At 40.4% G+C, this 22,981-nt stretch overlaps 1 protein-coding gene across 2 annotated transcripts in view; it reads right to left on the bottom strand.

The window, feature by feature from the left end:
- CTNNA2 (catenin alpha 2) overlaps positions 1 to 22,981 on the bottom strand; it is a 1,470,003-nt gene that overhangs the window by 1,085,465 nt on the left and 361,557 nt on the right. For both annotated transcript variants that reach the window (XM_075191920.1, XM_075191984.1), the window contains exons 5-6: positions 20,246 to 20,365; positions 17,953 to 18,219 (exon numbers count right to left, since the gene is read on the bottom strand). In XM_075191920.1, the coding sequence (XP_075048021.1) occupies positions 17,953 to 18,219; positions 20,246 to 20,365 (387 nt within the window). The remainder of the gene's footprint in view (positions 1 to 17,952; positions 18,220 to 20,245; positions 20,366 to 22,981) is intronic.

The raw sequence follows: 22,981 nt of genomic DNA, 5'->3' as shown, positions 1-22,981 counted from the left end.
CTGGCTAAAAAACAGGGCAGGGGGTGAGGTGTGAGGTGGAAGACCAATCAAAAGGCTTGTGATCGGTCCTCCCACATACACCTCCCATCGTCACAATTTTATAGTGTGAAATGAAACAGATTTGCCAGTTCTGTACTACAGAATTCCAAATAAATAGCTGCTTGCAACTCCGCCTGGGGGGAGGGGCACAGGTGTGGAACAAGCAGCAGCAAAAGGGTTCGGAGAGGCCGGCAATGCCAAGTCACCCACCATCTCTGATGGCCCCGTTCCTTCTCAGTCCCCTTGTCTGCCCTCAAAACAGCAGAGCAGAGGCTTCCTCCGAGTGGGGTATGTGCCAGACCTCGCCTGCTCAGAAGAGGTCTCTGCTCGGGTGTGCCTGGGAGACGAGATGGTTATAGCTGGGCCCCCACCCAAATCTGGTGATGTATGTTCTACCCCTGGAGGAGCAAACTCTTAATTTATTTTATCGAAGTGGTAGCGCAGCTTTAAAGGATCGTCTAAAAGAATCGGTGATTAGCAGGAAATTTTAGAGAGCTTAAAATAAGTTGCATTTACCTTATTGGACACAAAAAAGTTGTGTACACAAACTAAAAATATATCTACAGGGTCAGGGTGGGAAATTTTAGGCTAGGGGGCAGCACACAGCAATGGCCCATCTCTAAAAGGTGATGTTAGGTACAGAACACAGGGGCTGATTTATCAAAGTCCAAAGAGCCCTACTGCTGGAGAAAACCGGTATTATGTTGGAAGGCTCCATGCAGTACTGTTTAAATAATTATGATTATACAAAGTAAAGACAAGTGCTAACTATACGGACGGCACTGTAGCTCACCTGTGCTGTACGCTTCTTCCACCAACCCGCTGTTCACAAATCCCCCCCACTGCCGGCAGTCAGTGAATAAGCTGTCAGGTCAGCTAGGCAGCGGAAACAGCTGCCTGAGTACCGCGCAAAGCTGCCGAACTATAGTGGTATCCGTATAATTATCAACTACCAAAAGGCAAAAAATAAACTTAATTTCATTTAAATACATTTCATTTGAATACAAAATAAAAAAAATGAACATTTTATCATTTTATAATATGATTTTATAATATATATTTTATTTATTTATATTCTATATTTTACATATTCTGCTCTTGAAAGGGTATTTTTGTAATCCTAAATATTAAAAAGATTATATATTTGTAATGACAGTAATACATACCGTACACACGCTTAACCAGGTCAAAGTTAATGTAATCTTTTCTTTCCCTCTCTCTCTCCCTCTTCTGGTACCTCCAGTGCAGGTTAGGGGGTTACATATTCAGGCTCCCGCCTATGGGAAACTGCTACTGACAAAAAAGTTCCCATCCTTCCGGCCAGGGAGTATTGGTCGCAGATTATGCGGCTGTTTAATTCACTATAACATCATTGGTCTTATGGGACTCCGACAACAATCAATGGTCCGATCTCGCCCCAGAAATAAGTAAATGCCACATTAACCTACAATCACCCCCTTTTCTGCGTTTCTCCTAAAAAAATTATTGGTTTAGCCTAATTTACGGCTTAAATGAATCTATGAAGGGTCATTGGGACGGTCTTTAGTTATTATGTCAAATTTTTCTGTATGAATCGTCGTTTGGTGATAGTAGAAGTATATTTTAATGACACATTTTCGGCCTCTTGGTAAGAGTAACGAAATACAAGATCCTTAGAGAAGAGAAAGAAAAGAATGTGTACAGTTGGGGCATTCGCGGATGTTCTATATGGTAAAAATTAATCTTTGTTCACAATAAAATATTAATGAATCCTGATTCCAAAAATAATAGCAAAATATATAAAAAAAATAATTGTGAACTAATAATGTGACTCTAAAATAAAGTGATTTAAAGTGAATTAAAATTGCAGCCTTGGAGGAATATTAACTAAACTGCGGGTTTGAAAAAGTGGAGATGTTGCCTATAGCAACCAATCAGATTCTAGCTGTCATTTATCTTGTACATTCTAGAACATGACAGCTAGAATATGATTGGTTGCTATAGGCAACAACTTCACTTTTTCAAACCCACAGTTTAGTAAATATACCTCTTGGACTGCTACACTTTGTTGTCTGTGTCTGTATTTTTGTAATCAATGCTTTTATTTGTGTATCATTAATGGCTCCATATACTTAATCACCGCTACAATTACATTTATCCTCCTATGATCTCTGTACTTAATTTCCGTCGAGGGTAGTGATAAATTTACACATAATCATGAGACCAATGTATATATCTCTATATTACATTTCAACAGAGGATAATAATAATGAAGGGACAATTGTGAAGTCTCTCTAAAGGGTTTTGAATTGTTAATAAAGTTACTCTGACACTCTGTGGATACAATATATATATATATATATATATATATATATATATAGTCGGTTTTTGGACCATTATGTTATAATCGTTAAGTTCTTAATCATATATATACGGGGGTAATTACTAGATATTAATTAGACTCATTCTCCGTGACATTACATAAATCCACTTATTTAATCCAATGTTCGGAAATCATTTATAAAATCCCTAACTCAGGATCCGGGGTAACAAACAGTATGAATATATTCACTATATGTGAGGAATAACCCGTTACTTACCTTAATAGCTACAATATCATCAGGATACAATTTCTCACTTTTGTTTATAATTAAAGGATTGCGATTTAAATTGTCACATTTTTAACAAAGATTATTACATGTCCATTATTTATTCAGTACAATGACAGGAAACACCTAGTAGCTCTAATTAGCTGGATAACTGCAGTGTCTTGGAATTCAGTTTCACGTTCACATTTATTACGCAAGAAATACTGATTTTATGGTTACATTTATAATTATAAGTGAAATATCGCCATTTAATGAGCTAAACAGCCACAATATATAATCTCACACTCTCATTTATAATCATTGAATTGTGATTTATATTGTTACACTGTGCACAAAAATTGTCACATATACAATTGTTCAGTCTGGTAATAAGAATCAGCTACAGTCTCTTCCCCTGATTGGCTGAGTAACTACAGTATCATAGTTCAGTCTTGTATTCACATTAGTTATGGAATAATACAGATTAAGTTATTGCACATTTTACAGAGATTGTTGCATTTCCACTCATTTTGGTATAAAGACCTGGGGGGGTATATTAACTAAACTGCAGGTTTGAAAAAGTGGAGATGTTGCCTATAGCAACCAATCAGATTCTAGCTATCATTCTACAAAATGACAGCTAGAATCTGATTGGTTGCTATAGGCAACATATCCACGTTTTCAAACCCGCAGTTTAGTAAATATACCCCAAGGAATCAACTATAATATCCCTAACTAATTGTAGTGTAGAATATAGAATATCAGATTAATTGGACTCCTATAATTATAATCAAATGGATATTCATGATATATAGTGAATACATTCACACTGTTTGATACCTTGTATCTCATTTTCTGCAAATAGGGATTCTATAAAGTTTCTGAACATCGGATTAAATAAAAAAAATGATGTCATGTCACCGAGAATGGGGCTAAATGATATCTAGTAATTCCCTCCCCCTTATCATAATTATGAATAAGAACTTAACGCTTATAATATAAAATGGTCCAAAAACCAGCTGTATGGATGTATTGTATCCACAGAGTGTCAGAGTATCTTTATTAACAACTCAGAACCCTTTAGTTGTAATTCCTGGAATTCATAATAGTATCTTTATTATAATTACTCTTTATAGCAATATAATATAGAGATATAAACATTGGTCTCATGATTATGTGTAAATGTATCACTACCCCCCACAGAAACTAAGTACAGAGATCTATGTATTATTAATTTTATGATAGGAGGATAAATGTAATTGTAGTGGTCATTAAGTATATGGAGCCATTAATGATACAGAAAATACAGACAACAAAGTCTAGCAGTCCAAGAGGTATATTTACTAAACTGCGGGTTTGAAAAAGTGAAGTTGTTGCCTATAGCAACCAGTCAGATTCTAGCTGTCACGTTCTAGAATGTACAAGATAAATGACAGCTAGAATCTGATTGGTTGCTATAGGCAACATCTCCACATTTTCAAACCCGCAGTTTAGTAAATATAACTCCAAGGCTGTGTTATTAATTTTCTACTAGGAGGATAAATGTAAAGCTGGGTACACACTACAGAAATTTTCTCCTGATGTGTTATCAATAATGATGTTACCAAGGCCTTTTTTTTTTACGTACACACTATACACGTTTTACAAGATTTACCGTCAGATCTGTGCTCTTTATCTGTCATAACCATCAGCTGATAACATCATGACTCTGTAAACTCTATGCAGATCTGCCTACACTGCTGGCTGTGAGTGCGTACACACTGCAGGATTGGAACAACATCGTTCTATCACTGAACGAGATTTTTAGTTCAGTTTAAAAATCAAATGAAACGATACGATGAGCTTTGGAATAGTCGCTCATCATTGGAGCGTACACACTAATGCAATATCAGGTTTATCGTGTGATTGGCCGGATAATCGGGTGAAAACCCTGTAGTGTGTACCCAGCCAAATGAAGCAGTGAATAAGTATATGAAGCCATTAATGATATATTTCCATTTAATACAACAATACAGGGACAGACAACTAAGTGTAGCAGTCCAAGACTGCAAATCTAATTCATTTAAAACACATTATTAGTTCACAATTATTTTTTTATATATTTTGCTATTATTTTTGGTATCAGGATTCATGAATATTTTAATGAGAACAAATAAAGATTAGTTTTTATCATATAGAACACCCTAGAGTGTCCCAACAGTACACATAGTTTTCTTTCTCTTCTCTAAGGATCTTGTATGTTTATAGGTGTATGGGTGCACTTCCCAGAGTACAGAATAGTGAGAGACTTTTCGCAGCGTATCGGAACAATGTTGCCGATCCGGTGAATCCCTCGTGTATCCATTTGCAAATGATCTTTCTTACAAGACGATTCACCATCAAACAAGTCCTAAAATTGTACCAGGAACCGGATAGTGAATTCAACCTTGTGAATTGGCCTCCTCAGTCACCAGATCTCAATCCCATTGACCGTCTGAGGGATGCGATGAAACAAGATATTCAGAAAACCGATCCACCACCAGCGATCAATAATGGAACAGACATGGGCCAGATTCCCTGTACCTCACCTTCAGTATCTTGTTGTGTCTAAGCCCTGACGAATTCAGGTTGTTCTGGGGCCTAATTGGGAACCACTTCATATCTGGTTGTTGTACCTAGTTAAGTGGCCACTCATTGTAGACTCAACAGAACAAAAACCATATTATATAGTTTCCCACAGCTTATCTCTGCTTAGTGACTCTCTAATCATCTATCATTCCATCACCGGCCACTTTTAAGACCTTAGTACGTATCAAACTCTAAGAAACAGACATCTCATCCGATCAGGAGGACTGGTCATAAAGTCGACATTTTGTAAACCGCTCCACATCCTGCTGTCTATATTTCTCAGTGACGTCCAGTAAATTGAAGGCTTGAAAAAAGACAACTTCTCTCTAGTTTTAACGAGGTAACATAACCACCGGGATGTTTTTGTTGCTGAAACAGAACAAAGATCCAAGCAAAACCATCCCCGCCTTCTCTGATAGAATGCAGACAATTAGTATAAAAACCAATTAACGGCCAGATAGACCAGGCATCGCCAAGTATTTTTTAATCAAGAAGATGAGAGGAAGTTTCCTAAAAGGTTTGGAAAACAATGTTCAAGACTTTTATCGTGGCTGTGTTACTGATCTGACAGACCGCGGAGCGTCACGTGAATTATGCATGAAAATAATTATCGTTTTGTCACTTTGTGAAGGGCGCTCGCTCTGGTGTAGGCTTTTCTTTCCTACTTAAATGATACATTAAATACAACCATAGTATTATTGCAATATATTTAGGAAATCCTGTGAGTTTCATTCATTGATATTTGCGGTGTTAGGACAATCATCACTATGTTATTTCAGCTTCTTCTTCTAAAAGTCCAATAGTGCGTTGTGTGTTCTTGTTTATCTATGGTAAACCCATATCTGTATTCAGGATCCTCCAGTGAAGCCAGTATGAAGGGCAATTAAAGGGTCTCAAACAGAATATTACCAAGGTACGAGTGTTGCTCCCTGGTGAGCATTAACTCGCTGCTTTGCTAGTGAAGTGTCTGTGGTTGTACGTGGGCTTGTTAAAGGCACCTTTGAGCTCATTAATATGAATGTACAGTACACGATAATAAACAACTATTTCTATATTATTGGTTGTTACATCTACAAGGATGAAAGAATCCACCGATTTCTGCAGATTTTTTTTTTTTGCCTTTTTAAATGAATTTTCCATATTTAGTCATCTAAATATTGCTGCCTGAGAAAATTGCCTTCGTTTGACTTATAGTAGGAAACCCCTGAGCTGACTGTGATTTCACTATAACGTTGTTAAAAAAAAATGTAATTAGCGTTTTCTTTCCCCATTGTCATGAACCACAAATTATAGTGGTCAACGACTGTTCCCAATTGTAAAGCGCTACGAAGTATGCTGGCGCTATATAAACAAATGTTAATAACAATAATAATAATAATAATAATGTTAATAAAAATAATGTTAAAAATAAGAATTTTAATAAATAACTGCAGAAGTAGGACAGAATGATTAGATTGCAAAGTACAATTTATTACTTTAAGTACTGTAAGTAATACAACTAACTAGGAGACTGTCATGATGCCTGACACAGTCATCACTCATGCAAGATAGAGAAGCATCGCCCTCCCAAACAGTGTTTTACAGCTAGCAAGCGTCAACAACCTGGGACTGTCAGATTTCTGGATGTATAAACAACACTTTAGATCTGGGGGTAAATGTATCAATATGCGGGTTCTTCAACACCCGCGTGTTCAGCCTCTTCCGCGATTAAATTTCATGCGGCGCTGCATTGTAAAGGGTTAACTTCCCTTTACAATGCAGCGCCGCTTGAAATTTATTCGCGGAAGAGGCTGAACACGCGGGTGTTGAAGAACCCGCATATTGATACATTTACCCCCTGGTGTACTATTTAGGTCAGCAATATACAGTTACTGTTGACTAGAGATATATATGGTATATATGATCTAGCAAATGTGCTAACCACTAAGCACGGTGGCTTAGTGGTTAGCACTTCTGCCTCAAAGCGCTGGGGTCATGAGTTCAAACCCCGACCATGGGCTCATCTGTGTGGAGTTTGTATGTTCTCCCTGTGTTTGCGTGGGTTTCCTCCGGGTGTTACAGTTTCCTCCCACATTCCAAAAACATACTGGTAGGTTAATTGGCTGCTATCAAAATTGACCCTAGTCTTTCTCTCTCTCTCTCTCTCTGTGTGTTAGGAAATTTAGATTATAAGCTCCAATGGGGCAGCGACTGATGTGAATGAGTTCTTTGTACAGCGCTGCTGAATCAGTAGCGCTATATAAATAGCTGATGATGATGATGATTTATATATTATATTATTTTAGATTAAGATAGTGTTGATAACACCCACACTTCATTGTACACACATATTGCACCTCTAAGAAATTTCCCTGTGAGTAATTCTGCATTGACTGCATGGGAAAATATCTCCCTTATAACAATACAGACGTCACATACAGGTTGGAAATGGTAGATGATCGATTTAATACAGGCCATGGATGTAGATATACTTATAGGGCCTGATTCATTAAGGAAAGTAAGGCAAAACAATGAGTAAGTTTTCTCCTGGACAAAACCATTTTACAATGCAAGGGGTGCAAATTAGTAGGGATGTGCACCAGCCACTTTTGGTGTCTCGTGTTTTGTGTTTTGGATTCGGCTTTGCTTGAGGTTTTGGGTTTGGATTTGTTTCGCAAAACACCTGACGAAAGGTTTTGGTTCGGATTTAAGGTTTTGGATTCAGATTTATTTTGAAAAAAACATAAAAAGTGTTAAAATCAAGTTTTTTGGTTTATTTTCACTCCTACGCTATTATTAACCTCAATAACATTCAATAACAATCATTTCCACTAATTCCCAGTCTATTCTGCAGAATCAGTGAACTTTGTAATATTGCAGTACCAATGGACTTATACTGCAGGATTGTTTTTGGATATTTTTTTTTAATTTCTTTTTTTTATAATTATTATTATTTTATTTTCTTTATAACTTTTTCGTGCTGTGCTGTGCTCTTCTAAGGGCATTGTTATTTCCCCAGCACAGAACTGAACAGCACGAGATATAGCAGGGCAGAGGACCACCTAACTCAACCTCCCTCTACCCTGATCAATGCCCGAGTGAAGATGGCGGCGGCTAGAGGGTAATTTATAGGATCCTAGTATCGCGAGATCCGACAGCGGGATTAGGACTCAGAGCCTCGGTTTCAGTTTTGCAATTGGCGGGAATACCCGGATCTGTCTCGGATCCGGCTCGGATCGGCAACGTTCGGGTGGGCTCGGATTTCAGAAATCCGAGTGCGCTCATCTCTACAAATTAGTTTACTATTTGGCACCTAAGTTAAATACTGGCTGGTTTCTCATCTAGCACACAAATACTTGATAGCTTTATTTTTACACTGAAATTAAAAGTTGATCTAGGATATGCCCTAACCCAACTATAAATATGTCCTCACATATTAAATTTACCTCACCCTCCAATGCAACATGATTTTGCCAAGGTGCAAAGTTACTAATTTTTTTGCTTTACTTTCCTTAATGAGTCAGGCCCATAACCTCTACAGCTATTCCTTATGGCTTTTAAATGTTTCCAATGATGTAACTCTTTTTATTGAAATAGAATCTGTTGTTTATATGTATATTTGTTTCATGTACACATATTATCCAGATGCAGAGACAATGAAAATTGTATTTTACATCTACATCTGTTTGTAAACATTTGTATTTTTCTCCACCTATATCACGTTGACACACACTGAAATTAAATAATTATACAGTGCTTTGCAAAGTAATGTAATATCATAACCGTACACAAGGTGGCGACATTTGATAAAACATTATCCAGCACAGTTCTCCAATAGCTTAACTCTGCAAAGCTTTAGTAGTGTTAAGCAAATGATGTGTCTATTTGAATGTCAATAGATTTAGGTAATGACTAAAGCTATACACATTTTTCTGCTAAAAGTTTAAGTGGTTAACCATTGAGAAAACAAAATACAGATACAATACAATATAGTGTGAGAGGTTTGTGCTGAAATCTTACAGACTAGCTCAGAAAGGCTGCAAATATTAAACGATGAGCCCAATTAATAACATTATCTCAGCTGTGGCTCAATTAATAAACATATTCCAGAGCAGAACTGGAGCTGTTGAACATCATATAAACTGAATGCATCAAATAGTAGATTACACATACTTGCCTACTTTTGGCAAGTGTAGTCTGGGAGAGGAGCGTGGCAAGAGTGTGGGAGGAGGCGGGGCAAACACGTCATTTTGACCCCGCCCCCACAACTAAAATGCCTTTTTGTCACTGGGGGCGGGGCCAAAATGACACGATTCATCGCGAATCGCGTCATTTAGGCTAGGCAGTTGCAGGATGCGGGAGACTTGTCTGCTTTCCCAGGAGTCCGTGAGACCGACACGAATTCCGGGAGTCTCCTGGACATTCCGGGAGAGTTGGCAAGTATGAGATTACAGTGTATGTAAGACAAAGAGACACTTGTACAGCTCATTAATCACAGAATTCCAAGAGAGTGGGAAAGTTATGTACTAGCCTGTTTATACACACCTACCGGGAGACTCAGATGCGAAGTATGAAAAGGACAAGCGGACATGGTTTGACAATGTCATTTTCATCATCAAGTGGGCAGGTATTGTGTCATCCTGCACCCGCCCACTCAGTATTCACATCCCACCCACAAACCTGCAGGGCAGAAAGCAGCCTTGATGATCAAAAGCTCGGGAGGTCTCTCCCTAATTCAGGATCCTCCCTAAGTCTGATAGCTTGCACATGTTAGAAAGGAGCGCTATGCTCTTTCTTCTAATGGCAGCCATGTTCCCCGGTGGTCTAGTGGTACAGGAAGCGGGCAGTAGACTCACGTCCATGCTGCGATACTACGCATGCGCGAGAAACGAAGCCGGAAGTTCGCACTTACGAGTTTCAGTCTGTGCGAGATGGTGGCAGCACTTGCCAGCTGCGTATTCAAGTAATATAACCCCATAGAGTGACTGGAGGCTCCCTACTGGGAATAAACCAGCAACCTGGTTAAGGTAAATACATCTGTGGTTCCACATCCACCCAACACTGCTGACACCATTCACAAACATCAGAAGGTGTAACCAATAGTTTATGGGCCCAGCACCGAGTGTTAAAGATAGCGCTTAAACGAAAAGAACGGTAGCAGAGGTACACAAAATAAAAGTAAGCAGATACTTCAGAAAAGTCCTTTATTTAGTACACAAAGAAAAATGCACAACACAGGCAGCAGTATGAGCTTTGCCAAGTTGAAATGCTCTGAGAATTATGCAACATGGAAGATCGCCATGAAAATGCAGCTTAAGCCGGAAAAGTTATGGAAAGTCCTGATTGATCCAGAGACAAGTCATAACGCTGAGGAGGTGGGTAGAGCCATGAGCACCATAGGCTTAGCTGTAGAACAGACAGTGTACTCCATCATCCACGGCAAAGAGTCAGCAAAAGACACATGGATTGCCCTGTATGAGGACAAGGGTCTGATGAGAAGGATACACTTGAGACGTACACTGTACGGGACAAAGTTTAATGCCTGTGAGAACATGAGTTGTCAGGTGCCGTCCCCGCACTGTGCATAGGTGCAGGGGACGGACACCTAGGCAATGGGACGCTTCTGTTCTCGGTATGTAGGCGGTCAGGTGCATCTGACCACTGAAATTATTCCCTACCTATCAGGGGCCACGTTTGGGTATATCTGGCACCTCCTCCCGTCTGTCTGTGCCAGAGTATTGGTTTCACCTACTCCAGCGTGCTTTATCCTGTTCCCTTGCTCCTGTTGTTGTTTATTGGTTCCTGACTCCTGGCTTGTTCCTGACCACTCTCTGTCCTGCGATTTGGCTCTGTTGTCATGTCGATTCCGACCTCTGGCTCGCCTCTGACCTTCCCTCTGGATCACCCTCGTGTACTGCGCTATCGTTTGGCATCTGACCCGGACTGTACCACCATTTCTGTTCTCCCCCGCTGCACTGATAACTAGCTTGGAGGACCCCGACCTGCGCACCTCAGGCAGCTATGCCCATACCTCCTTGCGGGGGGTTCCTGGTGAATACCGGGGGTGCGTTAGACTCCGCGCCTCCCTGTCTAGTGGTGTCAATATCAGTCAGCGGCATCCTCAAAGGTCATTATCGTGACAAGAATATTTAGACAAAATGCTGTCGACAGCTCTGCAATTGGCATCTGTGGGAGCACAGGTGGACGATGGGGAATCTGAGATGGCGATGCTGCAGAATCTCACACCAGAGTACGAATTCCTGGTGGAACCTTGGAGTCCAACGATACCAAGCTGACGACAGAAGTTGTGAGAACCAGGCTGCTGCAGTTCCAACAAAGAATTCCTGTTGATGCAAATGCTGATAGTTCTGCACTACTCACAAAAGGTACAAAGTCCAAAAAGCCCAATAATAAATGCTTCATATGTCATAAGATGGAGCACAAAGCATCTAAATGTAGCTGAGAGATACAAATACTGTGCAGAAGAAGCTGATAAACCAAATGAGTGGCCACTGAATGCAGCAGACAGTCACTAGAAGGACTGCTGGTATATGGACTCTGCTGGTATATGGACTCTGCTGGTATATGGACTCTGCTGGTATATGGACTCTGCTGGTATATGGACTCTGCTGGTATATGGACTCTGCTGGTATATGGACTCTGCTGGTATATGGATTTAGGGGCCACTAGACACTTCAGCTGCACTCAGGAATGGTTCAATTTGCTGAAACCATATAAACCCATATCGGTAAAAGGATTTGGAGATAAAGTTCTTACTGCAACAAAAGTTGGGACAATCACATTGCGCCTCAGCATAAAAGGTGAGACTGTCATTACAGATATCCAAGACGACCTGTATGTACCAGATTTGGGGACCAACCTGATCGCTGTAAGCATCCTTGAAAGAACAGGGTACAAGGTCCAATTCACTGGGCAAATGTGTGGTTAAAAACCAAATAGGGACCGTAACTGCAACAGCAACCCGGTGTAACCAACTGTATGTCCTAGACACCGAAGAGTGTTGTGCGATGGCGGCTTCAGACACCAATCAATCTATGGAGCTGTGGCATAGGAGACTGGGTCATCTAGGGTACGACAATGTCCAGAAACTCACTGATGGGATGGTGACAGGCATCACTGTGACCGACATGTGAGAGCTGCCTATAGGGTAAGAAAATACATTGCCCCTCTCCAAAGTCAGTAACTAGGGCTGAAGTACCGCTAGCTCCAGTACATAGTGATGTGTGTGGTCCGATGGAGGTGAAATCGGTTAGTTGCTAAAGATACTTTCATTGATGACACAACTAGGATGACACACGTCTACTTCATTAAAGCTAAGAGAGAGGTTACCAACACAATTGCAGAATACAAGAGCCTGGTGGACAACAGGACTGAGTTCTTGAGAAAATATGGCATATAGCATCAACCAACAATTTCCTACACTCCAGAGCAGTATGGTGTGAGTGAACGAGCAAACTGCACAATTGTTGAGCGAGCATGGACTATGTTGAATGATGGAGGCCTGGAGAAAAGCTTTTGGGCAGAAGCAGAGTCCACAGCAGCATATCTTACAAACTGTGCACCCACAGTAGCTGTAAAAGGCAAAACACCACTGGAGCCGTGGTCCGGGAAAAAGCCAAGTGTCAACCATCTCCGTGTATTCGGCTGTAAGGCGTATGCACATATACCAAAAGAAAGAAGACGAAGGTTAGATCCCAAGTCAGTGGAGTATATCATGCTCTGATACTGCCAAGAGATAAAGGATACAGACTCTGGGACATTACAATAAACGTCTTATAAAATCCAGAGATGTGGTGTTTCACGGATTAACGCCAACTAGCAGAATAGTGGAACAGCAACCAGAGCAAAAGTTTGTAACGCTGGATGTACAAGTGACAGAAACCGTGTCTGAGGCTGAAGATGTTAATGCGAATATCCAATCAGAAAGCGGAAGTTCCGTGAGGAGTAACAAAGGTATTCCCCCTAAGAGATATAGTGATGAATTCACTAACATAGCCTTCTGTGAGCTGCAAAACATCCAAGAGGCAAAATTAAGTAGCGACTGGGAAGTGGAATTCGGTGATAGATACAGCACGGTGGGGCAGCACGGTGGCAAAGTGGTTAGCACTTCCGCCTCACAGCGCTGGGGTCATGAGTTCAATTCCCGACCATGGCGTTATCTGTGTGGAGTTTGTATGTTCTCCCCCTGTTTGCGTGGGTTTCCTCCGGGTGCTCCGGTTTCCTCCCACACTCCAAAAACATACTAGTAGTTTAATTGGGTGCTATCAAAATTGACCCTAGTGTCTCTCTCTCTCTCTCTCTCTCTCTCTCTGTATGTGTGTGTTAGGGAATTTAGACTATGGGACAGGGACTGATGTGAGTGAGTTCTATGTACAGCGCTCTAAGATCGACTATGGAAAAATCTTCTCGCCTGTTGCCAGATATAGAACCCCGAGGTTAGTGATTGTCATTTCTACTATCCATGATTTGTTGTTACACCAGCGTGACTTTGACTCTGAATTCCTGAATGGGGAGTTAGTAGAGGAGATTAATATGTATTATAAGAGGGTAAAGTCTGACTCCTAAAGAAATCCCTATAGAGGCTAAAGCAAGTGGTTGTTGTTGGTACGTTAATCTAGATGCTGTGCTGCTAGACATGGACTTTATTAGGTCAGAGACTGATCCCTGTTTGTATCGCAAACCTATAGAGGAAAGTTGTTCATCATAGTGGTGTATGTAGATGATCTGTTGCTAGAGACCAGTGTAAGACATCTGTTGAAACAAAAGGTCAGAATAAAAGATCTATGCCCTGCAAATAAATTGTTAGGCATAAGGATCGTACAAGATCTGAGTAATGGGACTGTTACAGCTGATCAACAGTCATACATTGAAAATATACTTACAAAGTATAGAATGTCTGATGTTAAACCAGTAAGCACACATGTTGATAAATCCCTGACTAAAGTGCTGTTGGAAGCTTAATGTCCGCAAGTATTGGTACTCGCCCTGACATCACACACAGTGAGTCGTCTGAGTCAATTTGCTATCAATCCTGGAAGACAACACTGGATCGCAGAATCCTAAGATACTTGAAAGGTACAAGTTCTTTAAAGTTGGGATTACAAAACCCAAAAATTCAACTTCAGAGACTTTCTGTGATGCTGATTGGGGATCCGATGAGGATGATCATTGTTCCTACATGGTACCTGTTCGTCTTGCTAGACGGAGCCGTCAGCTGGACAAGTGGAGAGCGACCCACTGTTGACCTACCCACCACTGAGGCGGAGTACATGGCACTCACAGAAACAGCAACAGAAACCTTATGGAAAGTGGAGACTTTGTTAGAACTCGGCCAGAGTGAGACCATCAACATTGAGTGTGATAACTGTGGAGCAATTGATTTGTCTTCCAGTATAGACCACTATGGACGGACCAAACACATTGCCATAAGACGCCACTTCATCCGTGAGTTAGTTATGTCTCACCATATGCTTGTTTTGTTTATTAACCCATGTTTTCTGGTTACAGGGAGAGACTTTATCTAGGAATGTTTGATAAAGTAAAATGTTTTATCTTTGTGACCGTAGATATCACTAGGTGAGGGGGGGGGGGGTGTTAGAAAGGAGCGCTCTGCTCCGTCTTCTAACGGCAGCCATGTTTCCTGGTGGTCTAGTGTTACAGGCAGTGGGGCAGGAGCCTCTGGTTCAATAAACCAGCAACCCGGTTAAGTTAAATGCGTTTGTGGCTCCACATCCACCCAACACCGCTAACACCATCACAAACATCAAACAGTATAACCAATAGTACATCCCACTGTGCTAAGAACAATTAAGCACATAAAAAGATAAATTCCAGCAACGTGACTCCCGCCAGACGGGGTAAAGAATAAAATAAAGAAACACATAAATAAGAAAACATATAATACTATTTTTATGAATAATTGGTTGTTGACAACCGAGAGACTCTTACCGGTGTGGTAGTAAAGGGAATATGTCTGTGTATTTGTGTACACATCCTGTCATACAGGCTATAGTCGTCAGACTATATAACTAGGAACCTCGGCAGTCCATTTAAGTCTAGATTGTTCCTAAGTGGAGATGATGGTTAAATTACCTCAGAGAGCACGCAGTCTGGATTGTGTAGACAGCGGTAGACGAGCACGGTGACAGGTGGCAGCCGGGTTCCTACAAAGTGCATCTAAAAGATGATTCCTCACTGTGCGTGTTGCTAGGACACCTGGCTGGTTGTTTCAATTACCATAGATAAAATATACAGATGAAAGCCTTCTATAAAGTATTCTATATCAGTATACATGGATCAGTGGCAATGTCAAAATATGATTTTTATACAGATTGTGTCAAGATACATGGAGTTTAATTGTACTATTTATTTTATTAGGAAACAGTGAATAATTTGGAATACATTCATTGTTTTGTCTCTCACTTTCAGGTTAGGTGGTTTGCAGTACCTACATTTGGTCACTAGATGTCACTGTTGATCTCTAGCCAAATCCTCTTTCTTCTCTCTGTCTCTAAAAAGTATTTGGCTGAAGGTTTGTGTACATCAGGAGTGATGTTGGGCATAAGTTCGTCTGTGCTATGTAAAAATGCAATTTGAAGCACTGTGCACGTGCCAAAACTTGCACCTTAATTTAGACTTACAGGTAAATTGCGCTTGTGACCATTATGTGTGGAGATGATCTTTTTATTTTTGAGGTTCCCTTCATCCCAGAGGCTTCATGTCTATACGGAATGAATCCCACTCTAAATTTTGGTATATGAAATGTTTGGGGTGTGTACCTTTCTTTGGGAATGTGTATTCTGCGACTGTCTGAAGAAAGTATTCACGTCAATTAGACCTTTTGATTCTGAAATAAGATGCAGGAAATCATAGCAAAGTTTTTAAGTTATGACGTATAAGTGTAAATATTGTTAGCTTTGCAATGGATGTAAAACTATGTTTTGGTAAACAGGTGACATCCTGATTCTAAAAATAGGCTGTGTCCAAATCTGTATAAAAAGCACTGTCTTGTACACTGAAATGTATCATTCTGATGTTCCATCTGACCTGATCACCTGGTACCTTCAACCAGTGTGAGAGCAAACAAACATCACTCTGCTTCTAAGACCTGCTTGAAAATATCTTCCATGTTGAAAATCCTGTGACCTACAGATTAGATCCAAAATCGAATCCGTTCTCCGGCTGTCTCTGAGGTTTGGACCCAGCATCCAGTGCCACCGCTCTGCCCGCAACCCTGCAGCTCTGGTCAGTGTGATAGGCCAGGGAGGATCCATCCACAGCATCCCTGATACAGAGTAAGAGGTCAGGAGTACCAGCCCAGGTGCGCCAGTAACAGGGTACACTAGCAGCGTCAGTTACCCAGAAGAAACCTGGTACTGGATGCCGGTAAAGAGTCCAGTGGTGGCAGCATTTGTAAGACCATCCTACTGCTGCAAGAGGGCACATTTGGGATAACAAAAGGGAACGGTGGCAAAGTAAGCCCAGCCGGTTCCCAGCAACAACAGACAGGGTTGCATAAGCAGTCCATCCCGTCACAGAAGGTATGGCCTTGTGTTAGTTTTTCCCCATTTGTTGACCTTCTGCAAACTAGCGCAATCCACTGGGGCAACTTATTGGTTTTAGGTTGGCCCAGACGTGTTTTTTTTAATTATAATTTTTTTAATGATGGTGTCTGGTGTGACTTTGTAGTGTCTTTGTGCTCCATTCTCATCTAAACGCTGGCATTATCGTGCCTGCGTCCTGGATGAATTTTTTTTTTGCATCCAACTATAAATCAGGACCATCAGTCCATGTATTATATTTTCATGTACACGAGTAAATATCCTGTTCTATACGTCCTTCTTCTGCAACTTCTAACAAATTATATTAAAAAAAAAGATTTACCAAAGCTTCTGAATGGAAAAGTGGAGGTGCAGCCCAAACGAACCAATCAAAATCTATGTTCTAGAATGTACTATAGAAAATGATAGCTAGAATCTGATTGGTTGCTATGGGTAACATCTCCACTTTTCCTTTTTAAAACCTTTTGTAAATATACTCCTTGACGTCTTCCGGCTCTTTTATGTTATATTCAGCCTCGGACTGTACATAAAAGGGAGACCGCAATAATCCCCACCTCTGAGTGTGTCCTCTGACCGATATTGGTCAAACCTCACCTCTTTTAAACTGAATTGGGTAACTCCTCTGTTATATGTCAAGACAGCTGATATACGTAAGTGGAACATAAACATTTATGGCGCACATATTATTCATAATAAAACACATGTACATCAACAGATACAGGTATAAACTGATGCCTGACAGAGGTATGGTGTAAAGATGGCTACAGGCTGGTTCTGGAAAAAGGCATCAAAGCCAGTTGCCTTTGGCCCCACCTTCAGAGGGGCTCTGTTTTTCCAGATATCAAATTTAAGTCTATTTTATTATTTTTAAATCATGACTTATTAAAGAATAATTCCACCCAAACACAGAAATTCCGTTTTGGGTGGAGTTCCATAAGTCATAGCCAATGACAGAATCCTACTTACCTGGGATCCGGAGATCACCTGATCTGGTGGCTTAATGTCTGCTATGAGAAGCGGGGAGGAAGGCAGCTGAAATTCCACCGAAGCAGGGGGAGTCACGAACTCCAGGGAAATAAGTTTCTCCGTTGGAATATAAAGCACAGAACTCAACCCAAAACTGAACGGGTAATGCACTAAATCAAGCACTCTAGGGTAAAACATTTAATTATACTTACATCAAACTCATTGAGGGCGGCTGCCAGCTCCCCAATGCCCGTGTGACCCTGCTTCTCATCAGTGGGCGAGGTGGCCTGGGCAGCGTTTGAGATCCCTGCTATAGCTTCCTGCACTTGTTTGAAGACGTAATCTCGGTTAGCCCTGGTGGCCGCCACGTCAGGATGGCGCAGGAAAGCTTGCGACGCGGTGTAGAGCATCGTTGCGTTCTTTTTCAGTGCCCCCCGAGCAGCTGCCATTTCGTCTCTACAATGAGGGTCTTTCAGCTCCTGCAACAAATAACAGAGATCAATTGGATCCAGCAGGATAAAGTATACCTTATAGTTACCCTGTTCCGTTCTAAGAAGATAGAAATCTATAGACACTGTACACAGCGGAGGACTGGTCAGCTGAACCAATATACAAACTATTATTTCTACCATTCGGTATTGGGGACATTAAAGAATAACACCGCCAACAACTGAAAGAAATTATTAATTCAAATAATAATACTGGGGTCCAATGCAATGGGTTCCCCGATCCGATGCTTTCCTTGATTGTGCTCAGCAACATTGTCAAAGCCCCTCCTCCTTAGACTTCCCACTTATGCAGATGGCATGTTCACAAAGGAGGGGCATTGACAACTTGCCGAAGGGCCGTCCTTGATAGGAGCTAAATGTGCTTAACTTAGCTCTTATAGACATGAGGAAACCTTCCAGATTCAGAAAAATTCTGGATAATAGTCAATATTATTATTTCTTTTATTAACCATAAATTCCAATTTGTGGGGCTTTCCTTGAAAATAAATGGTCGCTTTGCAAACACTGAAGTCGCTGAGCTGTGGAATATGGTGATCTTGTTATTACAGTTATAACGGTAAATGCTATATTACAATAGTACGAGGCTAGTTGTACATTTTCACCAATTGACAGAATATACTGAGCAGCCACAAGAACCACTTATATTATGTGTCAAAAGGAAGCATTTGCCACAGACTTTTAAGAGAAGGATCATCTATTCAGCAGGCTAAGGCTGTGGGAGGAGTCTCAAGTATATCAACCTGAATTGTGCACTTGTGCGTTGCAACCAATGCCGGCTAGTGACCGGTGACCAGAGAGGGGAAACTGGGGCTAGCCAGTGTTAGGTTGCCTGGTGTCATCCTGACAAAGTGTTTGCTGTTTATTGTGTTGGAACAATAAAAGTACCATTCATTTCAAGCAAGAAGCTGTCCATGTATAAATCACCTGAGAGCGCCCTTGTCACAATTGTATGCTACATATTTGCATCTAATGCCAAAGTAACCAAAACAATCCAACAAGGGAACCACCTTCTTGTTTTCACAAGTATATTTACAGAATAAAGACATGATGCAAAACTAGACATATAAATGACTAATAAATAATAAAGAAAGGAGATCTAAGTGCTGGGTATTACAACAAGTAGAGGTGTATTAATCAAATACTGGAATAAATAGCTAAGTCTGGAGGTTGTTTTTAAAGCTGTCTAGAGAAGAGACCTCTCAGAGCCCCAAATGTAGTACAGGAGAGTGTAGGTATTGTCAGTAATACTTCCCCTACGGATCGAAGAGATCGAGTGCGAGTATAGTGTAAAGTATAAAGCTGTTCTAATATCTAGGACCATAATTATGGAGGGCTTTGAATGTCGATAACCAACCTTGAAATACTGCCCTACAGGCAGCCAGTGAAGGGAATGGACAACAGATGATACAGGGCAGGAACACAGTGAGTTTGTTGGCAGGCTGGCTGCTGTATTCTGTACCAGGCGTACAGTAGTGAAGACATGAGGACACTATATGTGGGGGCCGAGAGTGTGTAGTCCTCTGTCTATGTTCAGCCACCATTGACGAGACATCTGGCTGATGTCAGCTATTTGCACTACTCGGTTCAAACCTGAAAACACTAGGTTTGTGGCACAGTGGTGGGGGCTGAGTGTAGATAAAGGAATGCATATATCCAGCCCCATGTATATGGAAAAGCTGCAGGAAAAAGTATGTGTTAGATGCACTCTGCTAAAGTGTGTATCTAACACTTATACATAGAAGAGGGAAACAGTGTCAATACAGACCCAACATTTAACTTAAAAATATAAAAGTGAATTTATACTTTAAATCACAGAGAGACACAAAGAATTTGATGGCAGAAGGTGAAGGTAAATAAAGGAAATGCATAAGAGGAGATTTATGTAATGTTAGGTACAGCCTACTAGAGAGAGTATCTAACTACTTCGAACAGATAGGGAGGGCTACTGTCATTTATCAGCACCAGCATCATGAGGAACAGACATTGTTTGTTGTACCTGCTGCCTTCTTGCGGCCACATAATTCAGTTTGACCATCTCTTTGCCAAACTCTTTGAAGCGGTATGCCAGGTCTTGCTCATTTGTAGCATTTTTCACGGTTTCAAGAGCTTCCTCTACCTAAACAAGGGAAACAAAAAAAAATGAATAACATTTCAATGCAATTATATATGTTTAAGTTATATATTTTGGCCACTGAGTTACATCAAAGCCAGTTAAAGTTAAGAAATGTCTTAGCATCTTGCCAACTTTAGAAATTCATTTGTGTAATTCTGATGTAGACATTTTAACAGTTCCGAGGAAGGACTCTGAAACGCGTCGTGTGATACACAACCTGCCCACTTATTTGGCTGCAGAATTTTGTGCTTTTCTCGGTCAGGAATTCCCTCTATCATTATTGCTGTCCCCCCTACACCAACGTGAAACAGCCTATTCCACTATAACATCTGATTCGTGCAAAATTTCACCTGACATCGCTCATCTCTAATCACAGCCTAAAATATCTTCAGTTCTGATACCCGTCTGGCATATTAGAAATAAAATGTTACTGATTCTACAAGACAACATATTGATAACTAAAGTTCTTTTATAAGAATAATATAATATATACAGTTTTGCGGTAGATCATTGATAACATATTACTGTTGCAGACTGAGAACAGTTATTCAACTTATATGATCACAAGTTTGTACGAAGGCTCTATTTGTAAAAAACAACAAAGTGCAGAGTATTCGGCGGTCTGAGCTTACATTCATGAGAATCCTGCCAATCATATCACTAGGAACCCGTAACATCTCTACGGCCCTTTACAACTAAAGACTTTGTCACTTGTATATAAGCAACAGTGGTTCGGCAAGAGAAAAACCCTGCAAATTTCAATCTGGAGGTGATTAAGGAAAACCAAATGTCCACTGCTCAGTGCAAACTCAGCATCAGTCCCAACCCAATTTGTGTAAGTGCACCTAGATTTTAATCATGGTGCGTACCAGACTACTGAAATGAGAATGGCTGTGGGGGAGGGTGCATAGCTATTTCCAGTATTCAAAGAGAATTGAATTTTGCACACGCGCGGTGCTGGCAGCCTTCAGATTTTCTCCTAGACTATTAACAAGACTTGATTAGCGCCTCCATGTTGCACTTCCTTGGTACACTCCGAGCAATGCCATAAAAGCCTTGACGTACAACACAGGCACAAGTAATATTGCAGAGGTTGAACATAATATGATTCTAGTGCTACTTATGTGTGACAGTATTTGTAATAGCAATAGTAGGGTTATGAATGATAAAACGCGTCAGGTCACCCACCGTTGAGGATTTCATAAAAAAGATGAAAAAGCTCAAAATAATGAAGGGACTGATACAAAAGTGACAGCCAGTAGAACCCTTAAGTGATTATTTTGCTTTTGTCATCACGCATAGTCCTATGACGGACCTCAATCCTCCTAGTGGTTGTTCAAAGCAACTGCGTGACCCTTATATTCATTCATTTTATTGTAAACAACAGACAAAAGTAGTTTGAGAGTCCACGTGTGGAACTCCAGACTGCCTGCAGTCTAAGGCTGCAAGAGCATGCTGGGACTTGTAGTTCCACCACTGGAAAAGCAGAGTTTACATTACATTACCTAAAGTTCTGTAACTCCCAAAAGGACGTTTGACACCCACTAAGAACTATCCCTGCAGCATTTAGCCAAGTGTAATCACATATCATACTCCAAGAGGACAGCGCCCCCAAGTGGTCATAATATCATGAGTAATAGAATGCATGCATGGGATTACACAGGAATGACTGAGCACGGGATTTCCCACTTTCTACTCATCAATCAAAGCTCTACAAATCTGTATCGTTTTATAAAGAAATATTCTGTTTTCTAATTTAAAATAGAATTCAAATATTAGTCAAGAAATAGACTGTAGCAGACGACGCAATATTATCAGCCGTAAGACTGTATTCTGATTTTTCATCCTATTAAGACAAACAGTTGTCTTTGGTGACCTTACGTTGAGGCTGTGTTCTGTAGCTTCCTAAATATCCTGCAATATATAGAGACACCGATCCTCTGATTCCTCCGTCTGAAGTTTCTTGTTTCCAGATGTCCTCAGTGTCATCTTCTGTGACAGATCTTTTTCTGTACCTCTTATTTGTCTGTCTGCGCCCCTCCAGGTCTCCTCTCTGTCTCTCTTTTACAGATTAATACCAAACAATTGAAATATTTCCCCTTATTTAAAGAGGGTGTATCAGTTTATTTTTCATTCTTTGTACATGCATATGCTATGGTGAAACGCGCTCAGATGAACGTTTGGCAGAAGGGCAGACACAGTACGTGGCTTAGGCTAAAGCTATAGAAGAGACATGTAAAAGGTTTGCAATGCAGGCACTATACCCCCCACTTCCACCACTGTGTATATATGTGTGTATATATATATATATATATATATATATATATATATATATATTTATATTTATATCTAATGTAAGTGATTGGAGTGTGATAGTGTTACATTGAAGGCAGTAGGAGAAGTGGCAGTGTGACATACCCCGTATACCCCCGACTTCTACCAGTGTGTGTGTGTGTGTGTGTGTATGTGTTTGTGTGTGTGTGTGTGTGTGTATATATATATATATATATATATATATATATATATATATATATATATATATATATATATATGATGTAAATGACTGGAATGTATACGCCCCACTTCCGCCACTATATATATATATATATATATATATAT

Source organism: Mixophyes fleayi, chromosome 1 (assembly GCF_038048845.1).
Source record: "Mixophyes fleayi isolate aMixFle1 chromosome 1, aMixFle1.hap1, whole genome shotgun sequence".
Lineage (NCBI taxonomy): Eukaryota > Metazoa > Chordata > Amphibia > Anura > Limnodynastidae > Mixophyes > Mixophyes fleayi.
Note: the sequence above shows the minus strand (reverse complement) of the source record. Positions and strands in the feature narration are given on the sequence as shown.